Below are 24,038 nucleotides of genomic sequence, written 5' to 3' on the forward strand. Positions count from 1 at the left end.
CAACTTATCCACTCTACTGCAGATAGACATTGGGTGATTTTCTAGGTTTTGGCTATTATGAATAGTGTTACCATGAACATTCTCATGCATATTTTCAGTTGGACATTTGTAAGCATTTCTGTTGGTATATACCTAAAAGGATAATTGTGGAGTCCTGGGGTGAAAATGTTCAGCTTTAGTAGATACTGCCAGCATAATTTTCCAAAAGTAGTTACATTTTTATAGATTTTTAAATTTAATAAAGTTCAAAACTGCCCTATGAGATAGGTATTATTCCCCCCCTCCCCTTTTTTTTTTTTTGATGAACAAAGACTCAAGAGAGTTGTCCAAAGTTCAGTAGCTATAGAAACGAGACTCTGGGTTTAAATTCAGCTCTGCCTGCCTCCAAAGCCCATGTTCTTTCTCACTACTCTGAACTACTTTTGTATCTTTGAGAGAATTCATGACTTAACCTCCCTCACTACCTGCAGTAGAGTCTTTGCTGTTGTATTAAGGTAGATAGTGCTGACTATGTGAGGTTGCCCTAATGGTGTGGTGTCTGGAGAGGTATAGTTTAGTTGAGGGAGCACATTTCTGAGGTTCTTGTATAAGAACAAGCCTCTGTCCACCTCCAAAACACACAAGGAGAGAAGAAACATGCCCGTATCCTATGCCTTTGTTCAAGTGCATGGGCGAATGGGTGTGGAGAGCATTGATGGCGAAGGTGGGTAAGACACGAGGCTCAGGTTACAGGGAGTCCTTCTGGGTGTAGGTGGCCATATGAGATGGAAGCTTCTGCTAGTTTGTCAGTGACAAGAGTTTTTTTTTTTATGGTTCAGTATTAGGAGTGTATGAGTCAGGGCTCTTGGTCACAACCCAACTCAAACTTGCTGAAGGGAAAAAAGTTTTGGTTCATGTAATGGAAGTCACAGGATTCATTGGGCTTCAGTTCTGGCTGATCTAGGTGTTAAAACAACATCACTAGAAATCTGTTTGTATCTATTTCTTGGCTCTGATTTCTTCTTTGTTGTTTTCATTATTAGACAAAATCCTCTCCAATGGTGGAGATGGATCATACTTCACCAGTAATGATGGTGTCTGTCAAGTTTGAGCTTCACTCTAATAATATGATGATGTGGTAAGAAGAGAGAGAGGATCCTTTTCACAATAATTCCAATGAAAGTCCCAGCATTAACTCAAATTCAACTTCAAGTTTGGGTGAGAGACCCATCTTGAAACTAATCATTGTGGCCAGGAGATTGGAATGTCCCAGTTGACCAAACTGAGATCATATGATTTGGGATTGGGATGAACCTTACCTTGAATGACACAGAGCAAGTTTTGTGGTGAAAATCATTTACCTGCAAAGTGGGGTGAGGGGTGCAGGGAACATGGGGCAAAACCACCAGAGAGCCATTGGAGAGATTTTCCAGTTCTGGTGAGGGCAGGTCATAAGAAGCTGCTGGAAGAAAACCTGATAAGCCCCGCCTGGGGACTGTGGGATGCCCACAAAGGCTGGGCAGAAGATCAGTCATCATCATGACTTCCTAAATAAATTCCACTTCTAGACACAGTCCGACTTCCTTGAGTCTGTCTCAAGCTCAGCTAAAGCTCCAAGCAGTTGGAAAAGGGAGCAATGGAATTGGGAGGAGGGATGGGGAGGGCAAATGGCAGCCAGATCTTCTGAGCCACCCTTGTGGCAAATAGCCCACATGTCAGAGTTGTGTGAGCCCCCCCACCGCACCACCCTGTCGCCTCCTAAGCAGCCGGCTTATGAGACATTTGCAAAGATGTTAACCCCACAGAAAAAGTGTGCCGTTCGATAATTATGTAAATTAGCTGGCAATTAGATAATGTCACTCACTTTCCCTCTCTTGCTTGATTCCCACACAACAGACAAGTGTTCTGAGCTTCTGCACCATCCCGGGCCCTGCATGCAGGCTCTGGGGCAAACCACCTGTGTGTGTGGCTGCCTGCATTCTCCTATGGCTCAACAGAGGGTGGAAGTTGTCTGGTCAGGTGAAGAGGGCTCCCTGGCTCCTGTTTTGCCATTTCTTGAGTCTGGCATGCCCTACCAGAGGGCCAAAGAAGGCTGAAGCATAAACGTTGGCAGCAGTTGGAGGCCTGCAATATTTAGTGTAAGGGCATCTCTAGCTTTTGGCCATTTTGGCAATTTCCCAGAGGCAGCATGAATGTCCAAAACCAAGAATAAAATGGAAGGGCTGTAGGAAAGAATGTGGATAGACCATCGAGGGTTAAGTCTACATAAGCCCACTTCTGATGTTATCACTTCTGAAACTAGATTCTGCCTGTGGGAAAGAAAGCTTGGGTTTCCTCAGCCAGCCTTTTTGATCCCCCACGATGCAGGGCAGGGAACGGTGGTATCTTCAGTGCTGGTCTGGGCTGGAGGGGAAGGACAAGGGACTGAATAAATGGAGAGGCTCAGCCAGGAAGGGGTGTGTGGCCCCAACAAAGCAGGCTAGGTAAGTGCCCATGATCTTCCCCTAGAAGGGAATGTTTCTGGGCAGCACAGTTTTTCATTCAAGGGTTTCCCCAGGTCACTAAGCCTGTGCTGCCTTGCTCATTGGGGTCATGTGAGGTTGGCATCCAGAGAGGCATGGGGGCTCAGGATTGCCGTCTTTGTGTAAAGTCGGGTTATATGGAGGCTACTGCATGGAACAGAAGTCAAATAATCCACAGGGATGCTTTTCCACTTCTGCTTTTACTGTTCATTCTGTCTACAAGTGCTTCCCAAACTCCAGCTCCATGATGAGGCCCTGTGGCAGGCACTGTGTTGAAGCAGTCATTGCCTCCAGGGAGTTCCCCCATAAGAAATCTGGTTCCAGAGCCTGGGCTCTTAATTGCCATGCTTTACTGTCTCTGAAGTAAACTTGTCCCTCACTAGTTTGTGACGCCCTGGAGGGTGAGATTGGTGTCTTTATTCTGCTTTGATCCGGTAGTGCCTGGAATGAATTGGAGCTCAATCAATAGTTGAATTGAAGGGTTTTCTCTTTTCATTGAGATGTTGCTCTTTGACTTGGTTGGCATACCTCACCTCATACAAGGGTCATATTCTTAGAAATTGAGTCGTGTTTCATGTCCTAACCTCCTGTTATCCACGTCTGACTTCGTATTGTCCACTTACTCCACTCCAACAGCACCCACCTCCTGCTGTTCTTCAAATATACCAGCTTACTCCAGTCTCAGTTCTTTTGCATTGACTATTGCTTCTGGAACATTCTTTCCAGATACTTACGTGGCTGATTCCCTCACACTCTTTCAAGTCTTTTCTTTTTTCTTCCTTTTCTTTTCTTTTGAGGCACAGTCTTGTTCTGTTGGAACAAGTGGATGGAGTACAGTGGCACGATCTTGGTTTACTGCAAACTCTGCCCCCTGGGTTCCAGCAATTCTCCCTGCCTCAGCCTCCTGAGTAGTTGGGATCACAGGGGCCTGCTACCAGGACTAATTTTTGTATTTTTAGTAGAGACGGGGTTTTGCCACGTTGACCAGGCTGGTCTTGAACTCCTGACTTCAGGTGATCCACCCGCCTCGGCCTCCCAAAGTGCTGGGATTACAGGTGTAAGCCACCGTGCATAGCCTCAGGTCTTTACTTAAATTTCACCTTCTCAAAGACTCTTTGTGGTATGTGCCTTTTTTTCTGGGATGTAAATACTCCTTGCCTGTTTATTTCATGCTACCAAAGTCATGCCAACCAGGTCAAAGTTTTTGAAATTTTAGCAGTTTGCTCTCACAAGCCTTTGTGAGTTGGCACCAGCACACTCCTGTGTCCATGTCTCAGCTGAGCATCCCTTGAACCACTGGGGGTACCTGTGTATATGGTAAAAGGACTTGATAACAATAACTTGAGCATACCCTGAGAATGACCCTGCATGGCAGATGCACTTAAATATATGTCCCAAACTAGGGAACCTGGGAGTGGCCAACCAGGAGATTCGTTCCTTCTCTATGAGCAACATATGAGCCCCTGGTCGGTCCCATGGAACACTGGCTATACAGAGGATCAAGGCCCTTTGTTTTAGGGTAAATGAAGGTTGCCAGATAGGGACTGTTATGGGGAGGGTGCTAAGTAAATATGCTGTGTAAACTGCATGCTTTTGCAAGCAGTTGCAGCTCTCCTACCCAGCTCTCCACCACTGGACTCTCCTCTGGATGTAAGCTCCCAATAAAACTCCATGTCTCGTTTGCTGGCTCTGGGATTCTTCTTCTGCCTCTTGAACCTGGTACCTTCCCTGTCAGAGTCTATGGAAGTTTGGCACAGCACCTGTGCCACACTTTAGGGAACATTGCTTGGACAAAGGCTTTTATAGAACAAAGGCTTTCCTTATGATGGATTTAATCAGCCTCTTGTTGGTTGGGTTTGTTTGTTCCTTGGGAATAGGTGCTTGTTCCTGGTTAAGGAACAACAGCTTCTTCTTCAAAGAAGGGGTAATAACTAGCTTTGCTGATGTGGTTATCATAAAAATAGTGGATAGCAATGTTCTGATGGAGACCATGGTGAATTATCAAATGTGCCAGGTAATAAGCAGCAACCTGCACAGCTCCTAGAAATCACACTCACTGTTTGATCTGAACAGAGAACTTAGTTAGGTGGGCCAGAGTCTGCCCTCAGAAACCAAACTGCATGCTGGTACATTTCTAACTGTTTCTAAATAATCATAAAATACATGTAATATACTCTAGGTCATTCGGAACCATCCAGTATCACTCTAGAAATTTCTTAACTATTCAGTTGTCATCCATTCTGCAGTTTTCATAATCTGTTTTAGTATTTTTGTTTTTACACATTGCTCACTCTATAGCCATACATACATCCACACATACACAGACATACACAAATAACCCCTCCTCCTGTCCCTTCCCACTTCAGAAATAAAGGAAGAAACCTAGGATTTGTTGGTCACCTACTATGTATAAAGCCTTATGTGGCTGGTGGCAGTGGCTCATGCCTGTAATCCCAGCACTTTGGGAGGCCTAGGTGGGCAGATCAGAAGTTCAAGACCAGCCTGGGCAACATGATGAAACTCCGTTTCTACTAAAAATACAAAAATTAGCTGTGCGTTGTGGCGCATGCCTGTAATTCCAGCTACTTCGGAGGCTGAGGCAGAAGAATTGCTTGAAGAGGTGGAGGTTGCAGTAAGCCAAGCTCATGCCACTGCATTCTAGCCTGGGCAAAAGAGCGAGACTCTGTCTCAACAAAACAAAACAAAAACAAAAAAAGCCTTATGCTAGGATTGATTCCTCTCTTCAATCTTGGGAAGAGGCTATTATTTTCTCTACTTTACAAATGAGGAAATAGAAGCTCAAATAGGTTGAGAAATTTTCTCAGAGTGCCACATACAGGAGCTAGGATTCAAACTCAGCCTTTTTTTTTTTTTTTTTTTTTTTTTTTTACAGAGTAAAATAACCCTCCTCTCAATATTCAGTAAGAGAGGAGGATTATTTTACTCATTACTCACCTTCCAGTTTATTTTTACTGATTTTTATAAACATTTCTTTCACAAATTTAGGGGTAGCACTTTGCCTTAGGCTTCCTACAGTGAGTTGTCAAATCGAAAAGGAAAAATCTAGAAAAAAATTTAATGTCATTTGCATGCTTTTAATCGGCAAATAAGTAAAAATTAGGTGTGAGCCTTTGAATACATAAAATGTTAGCACTTATCTTAAAAATACATTTTGGCAATGTGACCTTGTGATGTGAATATTATAATAATGTGCTGATACGGCTTTGGGGATTTTCATTATTTTTACATATGGAAAACCTGAGTGCATTGTTAGGACCTGGGCTCGGGTCTTATAGTAGCTCTGGAAGAACCCGGGGCCTCCCTCCTGTTTGAAGCACTAAGCGCTGTAGCAATCACTAGAATAGCTTGGCTTGAAGTCGGCATTCCATCAATACTTGGATGCAATGTTTTCCTGATATATGGCCCTAATCTTCCTCTCCTTCTCCCTCCCCTTCTTCCCACAGGTCTTTTCTCTGGAGTCCTGGGAGGCAAGTTATGGGCAGCACTGCCTCTGGCCGCACCATGAAGCCTGAGTCTGCTTGCTCTCTGCCCTGGGCCCTGCTCTGTCTGAGCATTGGGCTTCTAGCTGCCCTCCTCCCCACAGCCTGCTGCTGCTAGGAGGTAGAACTTTAGGACTGGTCCTTGGCCTGTTTCTACCTGTCACCTGGCACACCTCACCACTCACTCCTCCTCCATCACAGCACCCCGGCCCTGTCCCTGGCCTCCCTGGCTAGGGCGTTTGGAGGTCCGTTGGGAGGAGTGCATTGCTGAAGACTTCTTCCTACTCTCCTGCACCTTCTCCTCCTTGAGTCAAGGCCTCCGGATCCACATGGATAGCTGAGATCTTTTCTTGGAGAAAGACGCTTTCCTCTTTACTCTAGTCCCTCACTTCCCCACCTGATTTTCCTCCTCTTCTGCTGGTCCTATCTTTTTCTACTGCCTTTATTCAATTTCTTGCTTGTGTGCCCCTCTGGGACTCTCTTGTACACTTTCCTCCCTCTCCACCATCTCAGGATCTGTGTGTGTGCTGCCTTCCTCCTGTGTGCTTTCTGTCCCCCCCATCTCCATCTTGTCTTCCTCTCCCACTTCTATTGCCAAAGGGAGAGATCCTCTCTGGGCTGTTCCCTGGCCTGTCTGCTCCTCTGGGCTCTGTCCCAGCAGCCACAATGAGTTCCACACTCCACTCGGTTTTCTTCACCCTGAAGGTCAGCATCCTGCTGGGGTCTCTGCTGGGGCTCTGCCTGGGCCTTGAGTTCATGGGCCTCCCCAACCAGTGGGCCCGCTACCTCCGCTGGGATGCTAGCACGCGCAGCGACCTGAGTTTTCAGTTCAAGACCAACGTCTCTACGGGTCTGCTTCTCTACCTGGATGATGGCGGTGTCTGCGACTTCCTATGCCTCTCCCTGGTGGATGGCCGCGTTCAGCTCCGCTTCAGCATGGACTGTGCTGAGACTGCTGTGCTATCCAACAAGCAGGTGAATGATAGCAGCTGGCACTTCCTCATGGTGAGCCGCGACCGCCTGCGCACAGTGCTGATGCTTGACGGCGAGGGCCAGTCTGGGGAGCTGCAGCCCCAGCGGCCCTACATGGATGTGGTCAGTGACTTGTTCCTTGGTGGAGTCCCTGCTGACATACGACCTTCTGCCCTGACCCTTGATGGAGTACAGGCCATGCCCGGCTTCAAGGGATTAATTCTGGATCTCAAGTATGGAAACTCGGAGCCTCGGCTTCTAGGGAGCCAGGGTGTCCAGTTGGATGCTGAGGGACCCTGTGGTGAGCGTCCCTGTGAAAATGGTGGGATCTGCTTTCTCTTGGATGGCCACCCCACCTGTGACTGTTCTACCACTGGCTATGGTGGCAAGCTCTGCTCAGAAGGTAAGACCCTCTCCCTCTCTTGCTAGAGACCCACCCATGGGATAGCTGAGGCTGGGGCTCCTGATAGAAACCAGTTCTATATGGATGCACATCTTTAGCTGCATGTTAGATCACTGGGCCCCTTGCCCTGAGGAGACAGTGGAAATCCTTTGCCTACTCTCAGTGGAGAATTGAATCTGTCAGATCTCAGCAGGAGGAGAATCCTGGCCCCTGAACCCTGGGCTCTGTACCCTACTCAGAGGGTTAGATGAAGTAGGGTCTGTCCCAGCTTGGCCCCTCTCACTGCAACACCGTTTATCACAGTCAACCCAGGGCAAGAAATCAGATAGAAACTGGCAAATTTCGGCTAGGCAAGGTGGCTCACACCTGTAATCCTGGCACTTTGGGAGGCCGAAGTGGGCAGATCACTTGAGGTCAGGAGCTGGAGACCAGCCTGGCCAACGTGGTGAAACCCTGTCTCTACTAAAAATACAAAAATTAGCTGGGCATGGTGGCCCACGCCTGTAGTCACAGCTACTCTCAAGGCTGAGGCAGGATAATGGCTCTAACCTGGGAGGTGGGAGTTGCAGTGAGCTGCGATGTCACCACTGCACTCCAGCCTGGGTGACAGAGTGAGACTGTCTCAAAAAAGAAAAAACAAAAACAGAAATTGCCAAATTTCTACCTGTGTCTGTCCTGACCCCTTGAGGTTTGGACCCTTAGGGATAGTTGGGAAACTCCCCATCACTTCCTCTTAATCATCCCTCACATAAAGAATGCCTGTGTAAAGAAAAATGAACCCAGTTCCTTTGTGGCCCACCCCACCTCCCAACCCTCCAGGAGGTGTCTGAAAGGTGAATGAGGCATCTGAGCCAGGCCCTTCTTGCCTCTTTGTTTTGTCAATGAGGATTTCTCACATGAGGTACCTCTTTAGATGTGGTTCCCTTTCCCATCCTCTCCATGTACTGAGAACATTGCAAAGAGGAACAGAGATTGATTGACTACAGCCTTTTTCAGCCAAGCCTCCAAGGGAGCTGAGAGTATACAGCATGTCTGGAGAACCTCCCAGGTTCAACTGTGGCTTCCCAAGGAGAAGCAGGGAGGCACAAAGGCTTAGGCTGCCCTCCCTTGCTCACCAAATCCTGACTGTTTGGGATTAGAGCTAAGAGAGGTGGCTCAAACTTTCATTCGACAAATACTTAAAATCCAGATTCCTGGATTCCTAGACTCACTCATGGCTTAGATTTGGGTAGCAGGAACTGCTGGAGAAGCTGAGAACGGACCATACAGGTATGTATGTTGAGAAGTTAGGGTGACAGGAGGCAAGGAAGTCACATTTCCTCCTCTCCTTTTTGGGTTAAGCCCTGGATTCTCTTAGATGGGTTTTATGTTGCCATCCCCTACTGGTCTCTTTGTGGAGGTGATGTGAGGTATAGGGCAGAACAGTGGTTCTCAACTTAGCTGCATGTTAGGATTGTCTTGGGGGAGTTTAAACTCCAGACCACACCCCAGGCTAATTAAATCAGAATCTCTTGGCATGGGATCCAAGCATCTGTACATTTTTAAAGCTCTCCACATAATTCCAATGCACAATCAAGGTTAAGAAATAACAAGTACAAGATCAAGGGAGGCCAGATGGCTGGTGCCAGGTGGGTGGTGCCAGGTGGGTGTGGCCAGGTGAGTGCCTTGCCACTGACTCCCAAGATCTCTTCATTCAGGTAAGGCCCTGCTACCTTGGGATTTGTAATTAAAAACTGCAGGTGTTCCTTAAGTGTTTCCAGAACATCCCAACCCCTAAAGCAGGTTGTGCTTGATGTGAGCTTCAGCTATCAGTGGCTATTTAAGAATATTTAAAAAAATTAAAAGAAAATTTATTTCCCAAGCGGTACCTGCTGGAGACTAGAACACATCAGAGGTCTTGTCATGCATGGGCTATTGCAGGAGCTGCCTGGGTCTCCACTCCTTTCTTCTAATGAGTTAGGCATCACATCTTTCTCCCTGTGGGTGGGCTGTCAGAGCTGGAGATGCCAGGCATCTATACTGTCCTTATTTGGCTTCTGTTTTTCCTCCACTGAACCCACTGGGAGAAAGAGGGTGGGGAAGAGGCAACCCCAGTCTACAAACCATTTTGGGAATGTGGTTATTGAAGTGCTTCTCACAAGCAGGTGCCTTCTGGAGCTGACTGCTGTTCCAGAGCTTCTTGGCTTTGGAGAAAGTTCTGCCTGAAGACGCTGACATGATCACTTGCTTTCTTATTCGTCCAGAGGATCTGTTCTGTTCTCAAAACTTGTATTGAAAGCTGGCATTCTTCCTTTCTAGGGACCAGGGTGTTTGCAAGTGTGCTGTTAACTTGCTGATTATCCCTGATTGCATTTTTGTGTTTAAAAAGAACTCATTTCCTTGGGGCAGGTTTGGATCAGCACTTTTCTGCAGGAAAAAAAAAATCTCTATACTGTATATGTATACAATTTTCTTTTCTCTTCTTTTCCTTTTTATATTTTGTGTGTGTTCCAGTTCCCAGTGGAATTTCTTCAGAGCAGATTGTGTGCCGTTGGTTTTTAATAGCTAAATGCAATATGTATATTTTAATAATTGTTTTTTTTTTCCTACAAGGTTCAGATCATCTCCTGGCTACGGATTGATACCCCTATCTGTAGAAGGCAAACACACAGCCTAACTCATTTATTCTCCTGGTACATAAACAGAGTAAATAAACTGCCATAACAGTAACACTTGGCTGGCTTGGAACACAGCAGTGCAAAGGTTGAGGTGAGAGAGGATGTTGCAGGAGGTAACAGAATCTCCTGTTGATTACTTGGAGCCTGTTGATCCTGGTAATTGTTATCATGTCTAATCAATCACAAAAATGGATCGCAGACTATTAGAAAATAACTGTTGCCTCCACACATAGTTAATTTTTAGAAAGTACGCAGGAAAAACTCACCTGTAAAATGTGAAGGGAAAGGAAATCACAGCAGCTGCTAAGTGTCAAACAGATCTACACAAAACAAGATAATGTCTGCCCATTTTTCCAAAGATAATGTGGTGAAGTGGTTAGAGAGAAATGCATCCATTCTCCCCACCCAACCTCTGCTGAATTGTCCATATCACAGCACTGAATCCAGGTGGCTTATTCCCAGCAGGCAGAATGTGCACCAAGCACCTCTTATCTCAATTTGCAGGCTAGGCCCTGCTATTTGATGGTGTTAGGGTTTGCACCTGGCATGAAAGGTCCATTTTGTACTTCATGCTTTAGCAGTTCAAAGAGTAGGGAGAGCTGCGAGGGCCTCTGCAGGTTCAGATGGATGTGGTCAGCTCATTGGAGTCACCTTCTGTGGTCCATTAGCTCCTAGCCCACCTGCGGTGTTGCTGTTTGCTTGGCTCGTCTGGCTCTCCATGCCTTGTTGGCTCCAAAATGTCATCATGCTGCACCCCAGGAAGAATGTGCAGGCCCATCTCTTTTATGTGCTTTGGGCTATTTTGGTTCCCCATTGGGTATATTCCCTAGGTAAGACCCAGAAGACACAGGAGGTAGTTGCTTTGGGAGAGTTTGGACCTATGGGTATGAGGTAATAGACACAGTATCTTCTCTTTCATTTGGTGAAAGACTATTAGCTCTGGCTGCAGACTGAATCCCACACAGCTTACTTGGGAAAACTTTATTCCAAATTATAGTCACATTGAACATTGTGGAGAATGATGGACAGAGAAGAGGCCCTAGATTTTTTACATCTGGGTGTTATGTCTATAAATAAAATGCTTTGGTGGTCAACTAGACTTGTTCATGTTGACATTTAGTCTTGCCTTTTCAGTGGTGATTTTAAAATTATGTATATCTGGTTTGGAATATAGTGGAGCTATGGTGTGACATTTTCATCTGGCTTTTTGTTTAGCTCAGCCTGTCCTGTTATGGGCAGCCTTGAAGCTCAGTGGCTAATGAAGAGGTATCCTCAGCTCCCTCTAGAGAGCAGTCCCCTCATGGGTCATTGAGAGTTTGTCAGCACCTTGAAATAAGTTTAAACTTGTTTATTTTTCAAACATTCTTGGTTATGAATGTGCATGTATTGAATTACTCAACAACCTTATGGTTGTGAAGAATTGATTCAGTGCTAAGTTGTATAAATTTCAGGACCAGTGTCTCTGAAGAGTTCATTTAGTATGAAGTCAGCCTGTGGCAGGTTGGGTGGAGCCAGGGGACAATGGAGAAGCTTTCATAGGTGGATCTCTACTCCCAAATCTACCTATGTCATATATCACTCATGCCAAAACATTTTATATTGATTCAGTAGAGGGATAAGGTTGATTCAGTACAGGGATAAGGTTTTAGTATACCAAGAAAGAAAAAGTTGATTACTTGTCTTCTGTCTTGTCCTGCAGACTTGAGTGGGTGCCCAGACCAGAAGTGGTTTGTCTCGAGACTTAACTGTTACCTTTTCAAGTATTGGAATCCTCTAGTGATGTGTCGTGGTGGGTGTTGGTGATAGGGACCACAGCCTTGTTATATGCACACTGTTGTGTGGTCCTCAGTAGTGACTGTCCCCGCTCCCTCCTGCTGTCTGAAGCTCAGATCCTACTTAGGTCAGTTTGATTGATGGCTCAACACCACTGTGTGGCCTTTGCATGCCTTCCTGAAAGTGAATTTCAATTACCTTTTTTTTTTTTTTATTGAGAATTTATGACTCTTGCCCCATCTCTCAAAGCCAGGACTAGGATGGAATGGCATATACCAAGAGGAGGCTGCTTATTCCTGAGCATTTGCTGAGATCCAGAGACATCAGATACTGTAGTGAAGGGACCAGTGGTTGCCTCAGTTGGATCCTCCTGGTTTGGGCACTTGTGTAAGAACCGGGTCATTTCCTCTTCCTCTCCACAGTGCACATGCTGCTTGAATTATAACATGGCATTGTTCCTAATCTGTGTCAACTCTGAATGGCTTTGAGAAGGGGCGGTGGACTGCAGGGAAGTGGTGCGTAATCGGAGAGTAAAGGATTACTCCTTTCTAAGTCTTCCCTGGTTTGGGGAAGAGAGAACAGAAACAAGGCCTTAAAATGTACACAAAGGAGGGACTGCTGCTTCTGAGACTTGATTCCCCACCCAGCATTCAGGCTTTCCATGGGACCAGCCTGCCTCTCCACCAGCCCAGCCAGCAGGGGCTGTCACTAAATGGAGCCTGAATAGGGGTCTGATTGCTCCTTTTTCCTCCTTTCCTCCTGATTACCAAGTGAGATTTCCTGGGTATACTGTATGCTAAACGGCAGAGCAGCCGCCTGCCACTTGCTTCAATTATCCCTCTTTTAACTGCTGAGGGAAAAGCAGTTTTTAAAAATCTCCCCCCTACCCCAACATCTCTGCCTCCTTTAACAAAATAAGACCCTTCTTCCATGTTCCCCCTTCAATGAGGTGAAAGCAGCCTTCTCCTTTTGCAGAAACTGCACACCAGCTGCAGGCTGCAAAGAGGGTGGGCAGTGGATAATGCTTTGGTCCAAATTCAGCAAGGCTGAGGGTCAGGCAGGCATTTTGCCAGGAGCCTCAGAGTAGCACGTGAACTTGCATTTGCATTTGGTAATGAGATACCACAGGCCCAATGCTGGGGGCTAATTATTTTCAAGACCCCTATCTCCCTTTGCAGCCTGCTCCAGAAAGATGGTTTCCAGTTTCTGGGGCAGCTGTCCTTCAGCTGGGTCCTCTTTCTCCTTCACAGGGCAGATGAGGTGGGGTGGGGTTGCAGGTTGCACTTGGGTGAAGGGACTAACGTCACCCCCTTTACTTGTAGTCACTGGCGCCACAGTGTGGGTCCCTCACAACGAGGCCCCGGAGGCAGAGCTCTGGAGTGAGGGAGGCTTTAGGGCAGGGCTCCAAAGGTCGAGTGCCCTTCCTTACACAAAATAATAATGATATTATTACCATTGCTCTTATTAAATACCACCCTGCACCTGACATCTAGGTGCTTTTTATATTCATTGGCTCATCTGTTCCTCACAAAACTCCTATGAAGTTAATATCATTAGCTCCATTTTACAGATGAGGAAACTGAGGAACCGAGAAATTTGGAACTTGAACCACGTTTAGCATAGTGGATAAGGGTATGGCTGCTGGAGGGAAAATGATCCTGACTTAAATTTGAGCTTGTCTCCTTACATGTTGTATAGCTCTGGAGAAGGTTTTTGAAGCCTCAGTGGCTTCTTTAGTAATAATAATAGCTAATAATCACAGAGCACTGGCTCCAGGCCCACACTGTCGTAGGTGCTTTTCATTCACTAGCTCTTGAAACCCTCACAACCACTCTTGACATGCTATTATGATTCTCATTTTTTTGGATAAGGAAACTAGGGGGCAAGAGGTTAAATAACTTGCCCAAGATCATGCAGGTATTAAGAGGGAGAGGTGCAATTTGTGTCTAGGCAGTCTGGCTTCAGAGCCTACACTGTCAACCACCATGCTATCTTGACTCTCAGTGAAATAGGAATCATAAAGAAATCATACATCATGGAGTTGTTGAGAGGATTAAATGAGATAAAACTTGAAGTTATCTGCCTACACTCCAGGAAAGAGCAAGTTCTGACTCTGGGCTGTTGGTCTCCTGGCCCGTGTAAGAACAAACTGCACATCAATTTGGTTTCACAGGAGATTTGATGCTTTCTTTTAAGTGACCCCTGCCTCCACCAGTTTCCCTTATCCCAGTCTGAAAGGTGGTAGAGATAAAAGGAGGGGAAATTTGGAAGTGTACAGAATCCAATTTCATTGCCATTTGCTCCTGCCCAAGACCATGGGGTGCTGACAATGGTTGTGACTGCAGGATTGGATTCAGGGCTCTGCCTGCAAACGTATGGTATTCTGGTCTCAGCAGCCACCCAGTGAGGGAGGTAGGGCAGGCCTTAGCATCCCACTGAATAGATGAGGAGACTCAGACTCTGAACTTGTTGTGGGTACAAGGGTATGAGGGCAAGTGTGGATGCTGCCTGTTGGGCAGCCATCTCTAGGACCTGAGAGCCCAGACCCCCAATGTGGCATTTTACCTCTGCCCGTGGGCTCCCTTCATGAACACGAATGGCCTGTGTCTCTGTTGTGAGATGGAGCATTGCCTCCGTGGATGCAGATGATAAGCAAAATGTCAAGTTGCTGGTGTAGGAGGCTATCAGCTTGGTCTGTCCCAGGGGCCTTGTTCCTTCTAGCCAGAGAGAGATAAAGAAGGAAAATAGGAAAGAAAATGAAAATGAATGAATATGAGTACAGTATTCAATTCCCAGCCTCAAGACTCTGGTTTTAGTGAAGTGACTGGGATTGGACCCAAGGGTCTGGAGGTAGTTGGAGCACAGATACACCACACCAGAGCTTCACTAGACAGGATGACCTCTTCAGACTTACCTTTGGTTTCCCAGGTACCAGGCAATGCCCATTACCTCACTCAGGGTTGGTGGTGAGAGTTGGAGTTCCTGGATTCCTCTGTCAAACTCCTCCTAGCTTTCCTGCCTTCAGCTTCTCTCCTCACATAATAAAACCAATCTTTCTCTGTGTTTCTTCTTGTCTTTTCCCTTGTGTGTGTGAGAAGGGTCGAGATGATTACAGAGGCGGATTTGCCACGAAACTAAGCCTTTCGTGCATTCTCAGTTGCACGGGTCCCTTGTAAGTCCCCACACCTAATTTCGTATTTGCAATTTCTTTTTCTTAAGGAGTCCCAAATATCATAAGCACCAGGTCCCACCTCTGTGGATCCCCCTCTGTTAACGTGACTTGTTGCTGTCCGGTGACAGCAATGTTGCTCTAAGTGTATGTGTGATTTTCTTTTTTTCTTCTAACCAGTGACCATTCATCACAGACACATTTTCCACTTCATAACCACCATAGGTGGACGAATCAGAACTAGGGAGTACAGGAGGGTGCAGGGAATATAGGAATGTCATTTGGGAAGGTGTGGTGGGAAGAGGAGATTCCTAGGATATCCACTGGGTAAAGGGAGGAAATGTTTGGAAATATTTGCTGTAGATTTAGAGGAACAAGGTGGTATTTGGACAGAGGGATCACTCTAGTCATCCTCCTGAGGGTTTTTTCCCTGCTGAAGTTGGGAGGTTTAATTTGCTGTGGCTCACAAGGTAAGAGGGAGTGGGGGGTACGCTGGGAACTGTGTTGCAGGTGTCAGGCTGTGGCTGGCAGAGGAGAAGGACAAAGTGTGGCTCTGCAGGCCTGTCCCCCTGGTCTCTTTGGGAACTGCACTGCCAGTGGGTTGTCATTGCTGTTGTTCTCCAGAAATTGATGTCTTTGAGTGACCTATTTAAAAGCAATACGGAGCCCCCTTTAAATGTGTCATGTCTGTATCTGCTCTCAAATCTTGACTGTGGCCACAGTGTTCCTAAATAATGTATCTTCCAAAGTTTTTTTCTTTTTTCTTTTTGAATCCTGGAACAGGTACCAGTAGCTTTTAAAAGCAAGCTGACTTCATAGTCATCCAGAGAAACTACCCAGTTTCACTCTATGGCAAAACTTACTTTGTATCTAGTCCTAGAAATTGTGAACCCTTTGGCTTTTTGGGGGAAAAACAGTGCACCAAGCAAAGGTATGCAAGGGCATAAAGAAGGTAAAGATGAAAGAGAGGGAGGGACAAGAACTGTAGGCAATGTAAAGCTCCTGGCTCAAGTTTTCTAGCTGTGAAATGCATGTAGGATCCTTTTGGTTTTACTGAGAGTCTAATTTAAGTACAGTGTCTTTGTAGCTAAGAAAATGACCCTGGGGAGTTTTCCTTTAAGTTTCTTGATGAGACGCTATTCATCCGATCCTCTCCTGACGCTTTTGCCTCTGATCTGCCAGTTTGGTTCTCCTGAAGTTGTTCTGTTTGCCCGTGTGATGTCCTTAGAAGACAGAGTCCCAACAGCCCTGTGGTTGGTTGTTGATAATATGGGACTGGTGTCTCCACTCTAGCAAGCAGTACATTTCAGGCAAGTCTGCAGTCTCTCCTCCAGGTACAATTGGAAATGTGTTGCTTGCAGCTCTTGGAGAATAGAAGAAGTGCAGTGAGAGTGTATACAGCTTATTTACTTAATAAGTTGCTTTCAAATAGAAAGGAGTACCCCACTTGTGAGGAGGGATAAGCTGGAAAGCAAAGCTGAGATCACTTCTTTGTGATCCACATCATGGAAAAAGGGTTGGACAGGCTGGGAGGTTACCAGACACTCAGTTTCTTCCTTCCTCCTCGTTCTCTCAGGCTTCTTTTCTTTCCAGACGGGGCCCTGTATCTTGCATGGTTAACCTTGAGAGTTAAGAGAATGGGAAAGAGTGGGCTTGGAGGGTGCTGAGCTCTGACCTGTGGAATCCTTGAAAGACAAATCCTCCCATAGTCTGTTTGCTCTGTCTGGGCCAGAAAAGACAAGGCTGGAGTTTAGGCAGAGGTGTTGTACAATCACACGGTGTAATTTGACTCACTGCTTATTTTAAGGAAGCACACTGAAATTTGGGGAGATTCTGGTGTTGCAGGAGAAATCTGTGAGGGATGAAGTGTGGATCGTGTGACCCTCTTAGAGGATGCTAAGACATTTAGTATAATATATTGCTTTCTAGCTGTGACTTTGCCTTAGGTAATGCACTGGAAACCAAGGTACATTATAAGGTATCATGGGAGTCCGGACACTGTGGCTCATGCCTACAATCCTAGTACTTTGGGAGGCTGATGATGGAGGATTGCTTGAGCCCAGGGGTTTGAGGCCTGCCTGGGCAATGTAGTGAGATATCATCTGTACAAATAATTGAAAAATTAGCCAGGCAAGGTGGTGCATGCCTGTGGTGCCAGCTACTTGGGAAGCTGAGGTGGGAGGATTGCTTGAACCTAGGAGATTGAGGCTGCAGTGAGCTGAGATCACACCACTGTACTTTAGCCTGGGCAACAGAGTGAGACTCATGTCAGAAAAAAACTAATCATGGGATAATAAGTTTAAAGGGGACTTCAGAAGTCATTGGATCTAACTACTCATTTCTCATCCTCCTCTGCACTGTGTAAAATGAGCCTCCCCTTGCCCCCCCACCCCCCCACACACAAAAAAACCTCCTAGCCAACTGCAATAATGGGAGCTTGGTGCTTTTCATGGCAGCCTGATGTACCTCTCAATGCTGAGTATCAGGGAGCTCTTCTTTCTTTCAGCCCCAGCCGCTTTCTCAGTGGTCCTCATTCTATTTAAAGTAATCTGACCTTTGCAATGAGCCATGTGGGTGAAGAGGATGGGTGGGTTGATCCTAACAGTTCTGAATGATGCTTTGCAGGAATTAACCCTAGTGCCAAAGTAAAATTCATAAGGGATTCTCTAATATGGTGCCAGCAGTACACATACCACTGAGTTATTTAGAATTAACTGCTTATGATTAATCTGAAACAATGTGGGAGGGCTTGATGTAGGAAGAGATTTGATGTAAGCAGGTGACTCATACTCCAGTCATTTTGGTTCTGGGGAGTTTGCACTGTGAAAGATTCGTGGTTAGCCCCATCTCTGACTCTTTTGTCAGTGCCTCATTTTATCCCTCTGTGATGTCCCATCTTCCCCCATACCCAAATAGGTTTTTAGCATCTCTGAATTTCCAAGGAGCTTCCTGGAAATCCTGAATTTCTCTGCAATGAAAAGATGGGGGCTGCGTGCAGTGGCTCATGCCTGTAATCCCAGCACTTTGGGAGGCCGAGGCAGGCGGATCACAAGGTTGGGAGATCGAGACAATCCTGGCCAACATAGTGAAACCCAGTCTCTACTAAAAATACAAAAATTAGCTGAGTGTGGTGGCCGGTGCCTGTAATCCTGGCTACTTGGGAGGCTGAGGCAGGATAATCGCTTGAACCCAGGAGGTGGAGGTTATAGTGAGCCGAGATTGTGCCGTTGCACTCCAGCCCAGGCGACAGTGTGAGACTCCGTCTCAAAAAACAAAATAAAACGAAAAGATGTGAAGTTCTGGAATACAATGGAGAAGATGAAAAGGGGATTGGATTAGACTTGCCTAACAAGCCCATCCTGGTAGCCAGAGTCAGACACGCCAACAGAAATGAAGATTTCGCTAAAAGGCCTAGCAGTATTTTTTTTCTTCTTTTTTTTTTAGAAGATAAGAACGTGACATGAAGCACTATTGAGTACCTGCTCTTGGAGACAGGCCTTGGAAGAATATGTCCTTTGTGAAAATGCTTCCTACTTTGCCAGGTTGCTCTGGGTATCTCATGTTTTTGGCACTGTTGGGCAGAAGTCTCCCAGGGAAAGGGCTTAGGCAGGGCTGGAAGATCTTGCTCTCACATTGGCATAGACTGGAAACCTGCCAAGCAAATTCACTCCTGCACCCTAAAGGGGATGAGGCTAGTCTTGGCCGTCAGCCATCTCCCCATTGACAGTCATTTTCCTGAAACAGTAGCAGGAAAAAAAAAAAAAAAAAAAAAAAGAACTCATCTCATCATTTTGTGGTTTAAAATAGTTTACTTTTAAGAGCAAAGCCCACAGACATCATTTTGAGTCCAAGAACTGAAATGTAGCAAGAGTCACCAACTCGTCTGTGGTCTCATTGTGCAGCCAGGCCTCGGACCACACACGTGTGCTGGGAAGTGGGCGTGACCACCTCACACCATCATGTGGTCCTTGCCACATGGGCAGAGAATGGCTGAGTTTTAGTTGCTGTGGAAACTTTGCTATTTGCTCATCCTGATGTTGAGTTTTCAGCCTTGTGTTAACGCAGATTGGGGCTATTTTTTCCTTGTGTAGAATATATAACCAGTGGCTACATTTTCATGTGTCTCTTGGCTCCCTTTGGCTTTTCTATCCTTAATGCAAGTTGCGATTGCTCAACTGGGTTTCCTGATTGCTGTGGCAGGAGTATGTGAGAAGGTATTCTCTTTGGGAACTGTGATACATGAAGCCAAGGGTGGGGGACTCTGTTTCCCTTAGTTAATGCACTTACAGGCTTGTGTGCTAAATGTCATGTCTCTGACAAAAAGCAGGTACTCAATAAATGTTTGTTGCCTTAATCACATTGTGTGTATATGCATGTTTTGTACGTGTACATGTGTCTGTGTTCATATATGTGTGTGTGTGTGCTCCCTAATGTGTGGTGGATGGAGGCAGTTCCCAGGAATATGAACTCAAGAATATCTGTTGAATAAATTGATCAATGAAGTCAGGTCCAATCGGACCACACTGGCCACTGTTGGAAACACCTTCTTACTTTTAATGGGAAAAGCGTCAGTTTTGTTGTGGGACAGATTTTGTTGAATCTGTGTCAAGCACATACACATTCCGCTTGGTTTGATCTAGTTGAGGATGAACTAGAAAGACTTTTTTTGGTTTGTTTACAAACCAATGATTTCCTATAACAATTATAGGCAGTAGCCAGCCTGGGACCATGTCAGTGCAGTGGAATGGCTGTTTGAGGCAGGCACATTGTTGTCACTGGAGATGGAGAGGCCCCCCTCGCTCATGTGCATTCCCTGGGGAAGATGGAGCTCACTAGAGACAGGATAATTATCCTCAGATATCGGAAGTGCTGCCATGCAAAGGAGGAGGATGATACACTGGCGGGAAAGCCGAAGGAATCTGAGCCACAGAGGAAGAATTCTCTGATGGTTAGAGGTGTTGGACCACAGAACACACAGCTTTGGCAAGCTCTTTTCCCAAAAGGGGCACAGCAGGTGCTTTTGTGAAGCTGTCAGGAGCATGTGCCAGCATGTGCATGCCTTCAATCCAAGGACTCTGTGGTTTTGGGGTCTTGGTAGCCAGGCCTACCCTCATGTTTGATCACGTACATCATGCATCCCCTTTCAGGGGGTGAGGAAGATTATTCTCTAGATCAGTGGCCTCCAAATAGGGCACAGGCCAAGACCATTTTTTGGGGGTGCAGGATCTGACTTCATTGATTAATTTGTTCAACAGATGATATTGAGCTCATATTCCTGGGAACCTGCATCCATCCAACATACATAAGTTAACAATGCATTGATAACTCACATGCAAGTTTTTTAATAAGTAAATATGCATCTGTTGTGAGAGCGTAGTAAATTTTTCTTTCTCGTGGGGAATTTGTTCAGAGAGAGTGGGAGGCCACTGACCAACACTCAAATCTACCTTTATCTCTCTTTAATTGGTTATAGTTACTCATGACTGCCTGTAGCAATCCCTTACCCCCAGGGCTTGCAGCTTTCAGGGGCAGGTGATACCTAAGGCATTCCTGTTGCCAGTGGTGTATGTGTTGGGCTCCTCACCTCTGCCTTCACCTCTGCCTATGGTGGTCTTGATTGACCTGCCGGGTGGCTCCGAGGGCTCCATGGGGAGATACTCCAGTCACAGTTCCTTCTTTAGAGGCCTCACTCTGTTCAGGATTACTAATGCTATTGTTTTTGGTATGAAAACTATGGTATGAGCATTTGCTGGGGCACCTTCGTTTTGTGTAAGAGAGCAAAGCCTCTGAACTATCTCCAAGCTTTTTCCAAGCAATCTTTGATGTGTAATCATCTGCTTGTTGGGACAGGCCATCTCTTTATTGGAATAAGTTTATTCATCTGACATTCACTGCATGGATGTCTGTAATGTACCAGTGTGATTCCTGCCCTTAAGGGACTTATGGTCTAGTGGGGAAGCTTGTCAGGCAAAGAAGTATATAGCACATATCATATCTGCCTGTAATAGCAGGCAGAATGTTTGTAAAGCAGCTTAAAAGGGAACGTGTTATCCTACCTGGGTGTGGGTATGCGCATGTGCACTTGGGGTGAGAGTTAGGGATTAGAGGCAACTTTGCAGAGCAAATTCTTGGGCAGGGCTTGGAAGCTTTAATTGGGAGACTGGGAGGAAAGGATATTCAGGGCAGCTCTATGAGAGAGCAGCACGCTGTTTCCAGTTGTTTGCGGTAGTTAATGTGGTTGGACCAAAGAATTGAGGCCAATGGAACGGTAAGGAGAGGATGAGTTAGGGAGGGAACGTTTTAACTGCTTTGTAGGAATTTTGGACATTATTTTTTCCACAACTGGGAACCATTGGAAGTTTTCAGTTGAATTGTGACACAGTCAGATTTGAATTTTAGAAAGATGACTCTAGGACCAGTTTGTACAATGGATTAATGATAGAAAGGCTTGAGCAGGGAAGATAGATAGAAGCTATTGTGTGGTTTTGGTGAGAGAGGAGTCTGTATTAAGGGGTGGGTAGTGATGGAAGAAGGACCGATTACAGAGATATCAAGGAGAGGAACTTAATGATTAGACAGGCATTAATTTTAGTTTTGGAATCAGATTGTCTGTCACACACTAAACTGCAAATTTGGGCAAAGAATTTCACTTCTCTGTATTTCCATTTTGCCATCTGTGAAATGGGGATGATAGTAGTGTGTACCATTTAGGACTATTATGAAGTTTCAATGAGACAGTGCACGTAGAGTGCTCAGGACAATGCTTGGCACATAACAAACCCTTAGTGAATGTTAGCCATTATTGTAATTGAAGAGAGAAAGACAGAACTTCAATAATATGCCCTTCTGGTTGTAGGAATATAGCACTGGAAGGCCATTGTGAGGAGCAGGTTTGGGGTGAAGATGAGAGAGGAGTAAAAATAGATTTTGATTTGGCCATAGCCTGCCTTCTCTTCAGAGCCTATAGGACCTTTGTGGGGAGATGTACAGGGGCAGGTGGGGGCAATTTTGGCATTGGCTAGGGGAGGACGGGGGCTGCCACAAGTGTCAGGGTGGTTGTTGTCGTGGTGGGAAAGGCCTGGACATGGATAAGGCTGTCCAGGGAAGGAAAGTAGGTTAGAGGAAAAGGAGCCTAAATGCAGAAACTTTGGGAACTGTAGTATTTAGGATCGTGGGGGAAAGGAATCCATAAGATAGACTACAGCAGATACCCAGACATGTAGAAGGAAACTAGGAGTGAAAAAAAATGCTTTAAAATTCTTCACTGATGAATACATGAAAGAGTATACCTTCTTAACCTGGTTGAAATTGGGGCATGCATTTGAAAACAATAAAATGATAAAGAATTACATCATTTAGTTTCAAAAACTATTCACGTTGGTTTTTCTTCTTCTACCTTCCATGTAGTAAGGTCTGTTCATTTAAGAACATTCCTGGCTGGGCATGGTGGCTCACACCTGTAATCCCAGCACTTTGGGAGACTGAGGCGGAAGAATCACAAGGTCAGGAGTTCGAGACCAGCCTGGCCACCATGGTGAAACGCCGTCTCTACTAAAAATACAAAAAATTAGCTGGGCCTGGTGGCGGGCACCTGTAATCCCAGCTACTTGGGAGGCTGAGGCAGGGGAATCGCTTGAACCCGGGAGGTGGAGGTTGCAATGAGCCGAGATTGTGCTGCTGCACTCCAACCGGGGTGACAGTGTGAGACTCCATCTCAAAAAAAAAAAAAAAAAATCCTACGAATAGAAACTTGTGTCTTATATGCAGGTGATGGTGAACCTGAGGGTTTTGAATGTTGTTGCACATGACGGAGTTTCTGGCTGTTAGAACATCAGGGTCCCATAAGAGCAAGAACTCAAAGATCTGAAAGAAACAAATGCAGAGAAATGAAGTGACTTACCCAAGATCAGCAAACTGGTATTCTAATTTGAACCTTGCACTTTTTTGAGACCATGTGAGTTAAAGATGATTAAACATGAAATGCTTTGGCTAAGTTTTTCTTAGGGTCTGGTGTAGAACCCTTGGGGGTGCCAGTGCTAAAGCTCAGCTCAAAGCCATACACCTCTAAGGATCGAGGGAAGAAATTCCCCTACCTCTGGTCTCTGTGGGCTGAAAGAGCAAGATGCCCACACAGGAGATGCTGGAAGCCCTGGCTCAGCTAGCAATATAAGTGCTGGTAATTAATTCACTTGTGCTTTCTTTATCTCTGCCCAGGGGTGGGATGCTTGGAAAGACAGTAAAATAATTTAAGGAAATTGAGGCTCAACTCTGGTTGCCTGCTTGCTGCCCTTCCTTCTGCCTTCAACTGTCTAGGACTGGGGGTGGGGGCTGTGTCTGTGCTCTGAATGCTTGCTGTGCATCAGTTTTCCAGGAATTTCAGGACACAGGAATTATCACCCAGCTGTGTTGTGTGTTGCTGTTCAGCAATCTGAAGTTGCTTATCTAGCGTAAATCAGAATGGGGAGCCTAGGGAGGAGGGGGAACGCCTTCATTTTTCGAAGCAGAAGAAATTGAGGTGTTAGGGGCCCAGCTGGTATGCGATGAGAACCAAGAAATGGAGCCTACATGGACATGCATGCTTTACACAAATTCTCTTACTGAAACTTGGCGATGTTATCAGAAAGGTACCTCTTTCCACCTCATCCAACAATAATGCACACTATTTGAGGTTCACTCTGTGTCAGGAGAAGCATTGGCGGTAAGACTGGTGAGCAACACAGGCACATCCTGCAGCTTAATTAACCAAGCAATTATAGAGTGGTGTATGCTTTAAAGGAGCCTATGTATAACAGCAATCTCTATGGGTTTATTGGTGCCTCTTCACATAAGGCAGAGAAAAGACCCTGTGAAGTTCAGGAGTGTGATTAAGATACTCCAAGGAATCAAACACAGGAGGTCCAGGGCTTTTGCTGTAGTCACTGTTCTCAGACTGGCTCTCCTAGCTTGGGTCTGTTGGCTGAGGACCACAGATGAGGCCAGTAGACTTGGGACTTAGACTTCTAAGTTTAGTGCCCAGCTCTAATCATGCTCCCAAGTAGGCCTTGATGATGCATTTTAATTTCA

General features: G+C 45.8%; 1 protein-coding gene across 4 annotated transcripts in view; it reads left to right on the forward strand.

Annotated features, from left to right (window-relative positions):
* Nucleotides 1-6,667: 6,667 nt before the first annotated feature.
* NRXN3 (neurexin 3) overlaps nt 6,668-24,038 on the forward strand; it is a 1,636,170-nt gene continuing 1,618,799 nt past the window's right edge. For all 4 annotated transcript variants that reach the window (XM_030931539.1, XM_030931540.1, XM_030931537.1 and 1 more), the window contains exon 1: nt 6,668-7,376. In XM_030931539.1, the coding sequence (XP_030787399.1) occupies nt 6,668-7,376 (709 nt within the window). The remainder of the gene's footprint in view (nt 7,377-24,038) is intronic.

The sequence above is a fragment of the Rhinopithecus roxellana genome, chromosome 5 (genome assembly GCF_007565055.1).
Source record: "Rhinopithecus roxellana isolate Shanxi Qingling chromosome 5, ASM756505v1, whole genome shotgun sequence".
Taxonomy (NCBI): domain Eukaryota; kingdom Metazoa; phylum Chordata; class Mammalia; order Primates; family Cercopithecidae; genus Rhinopithecus; species Rhinopithecus roxellana.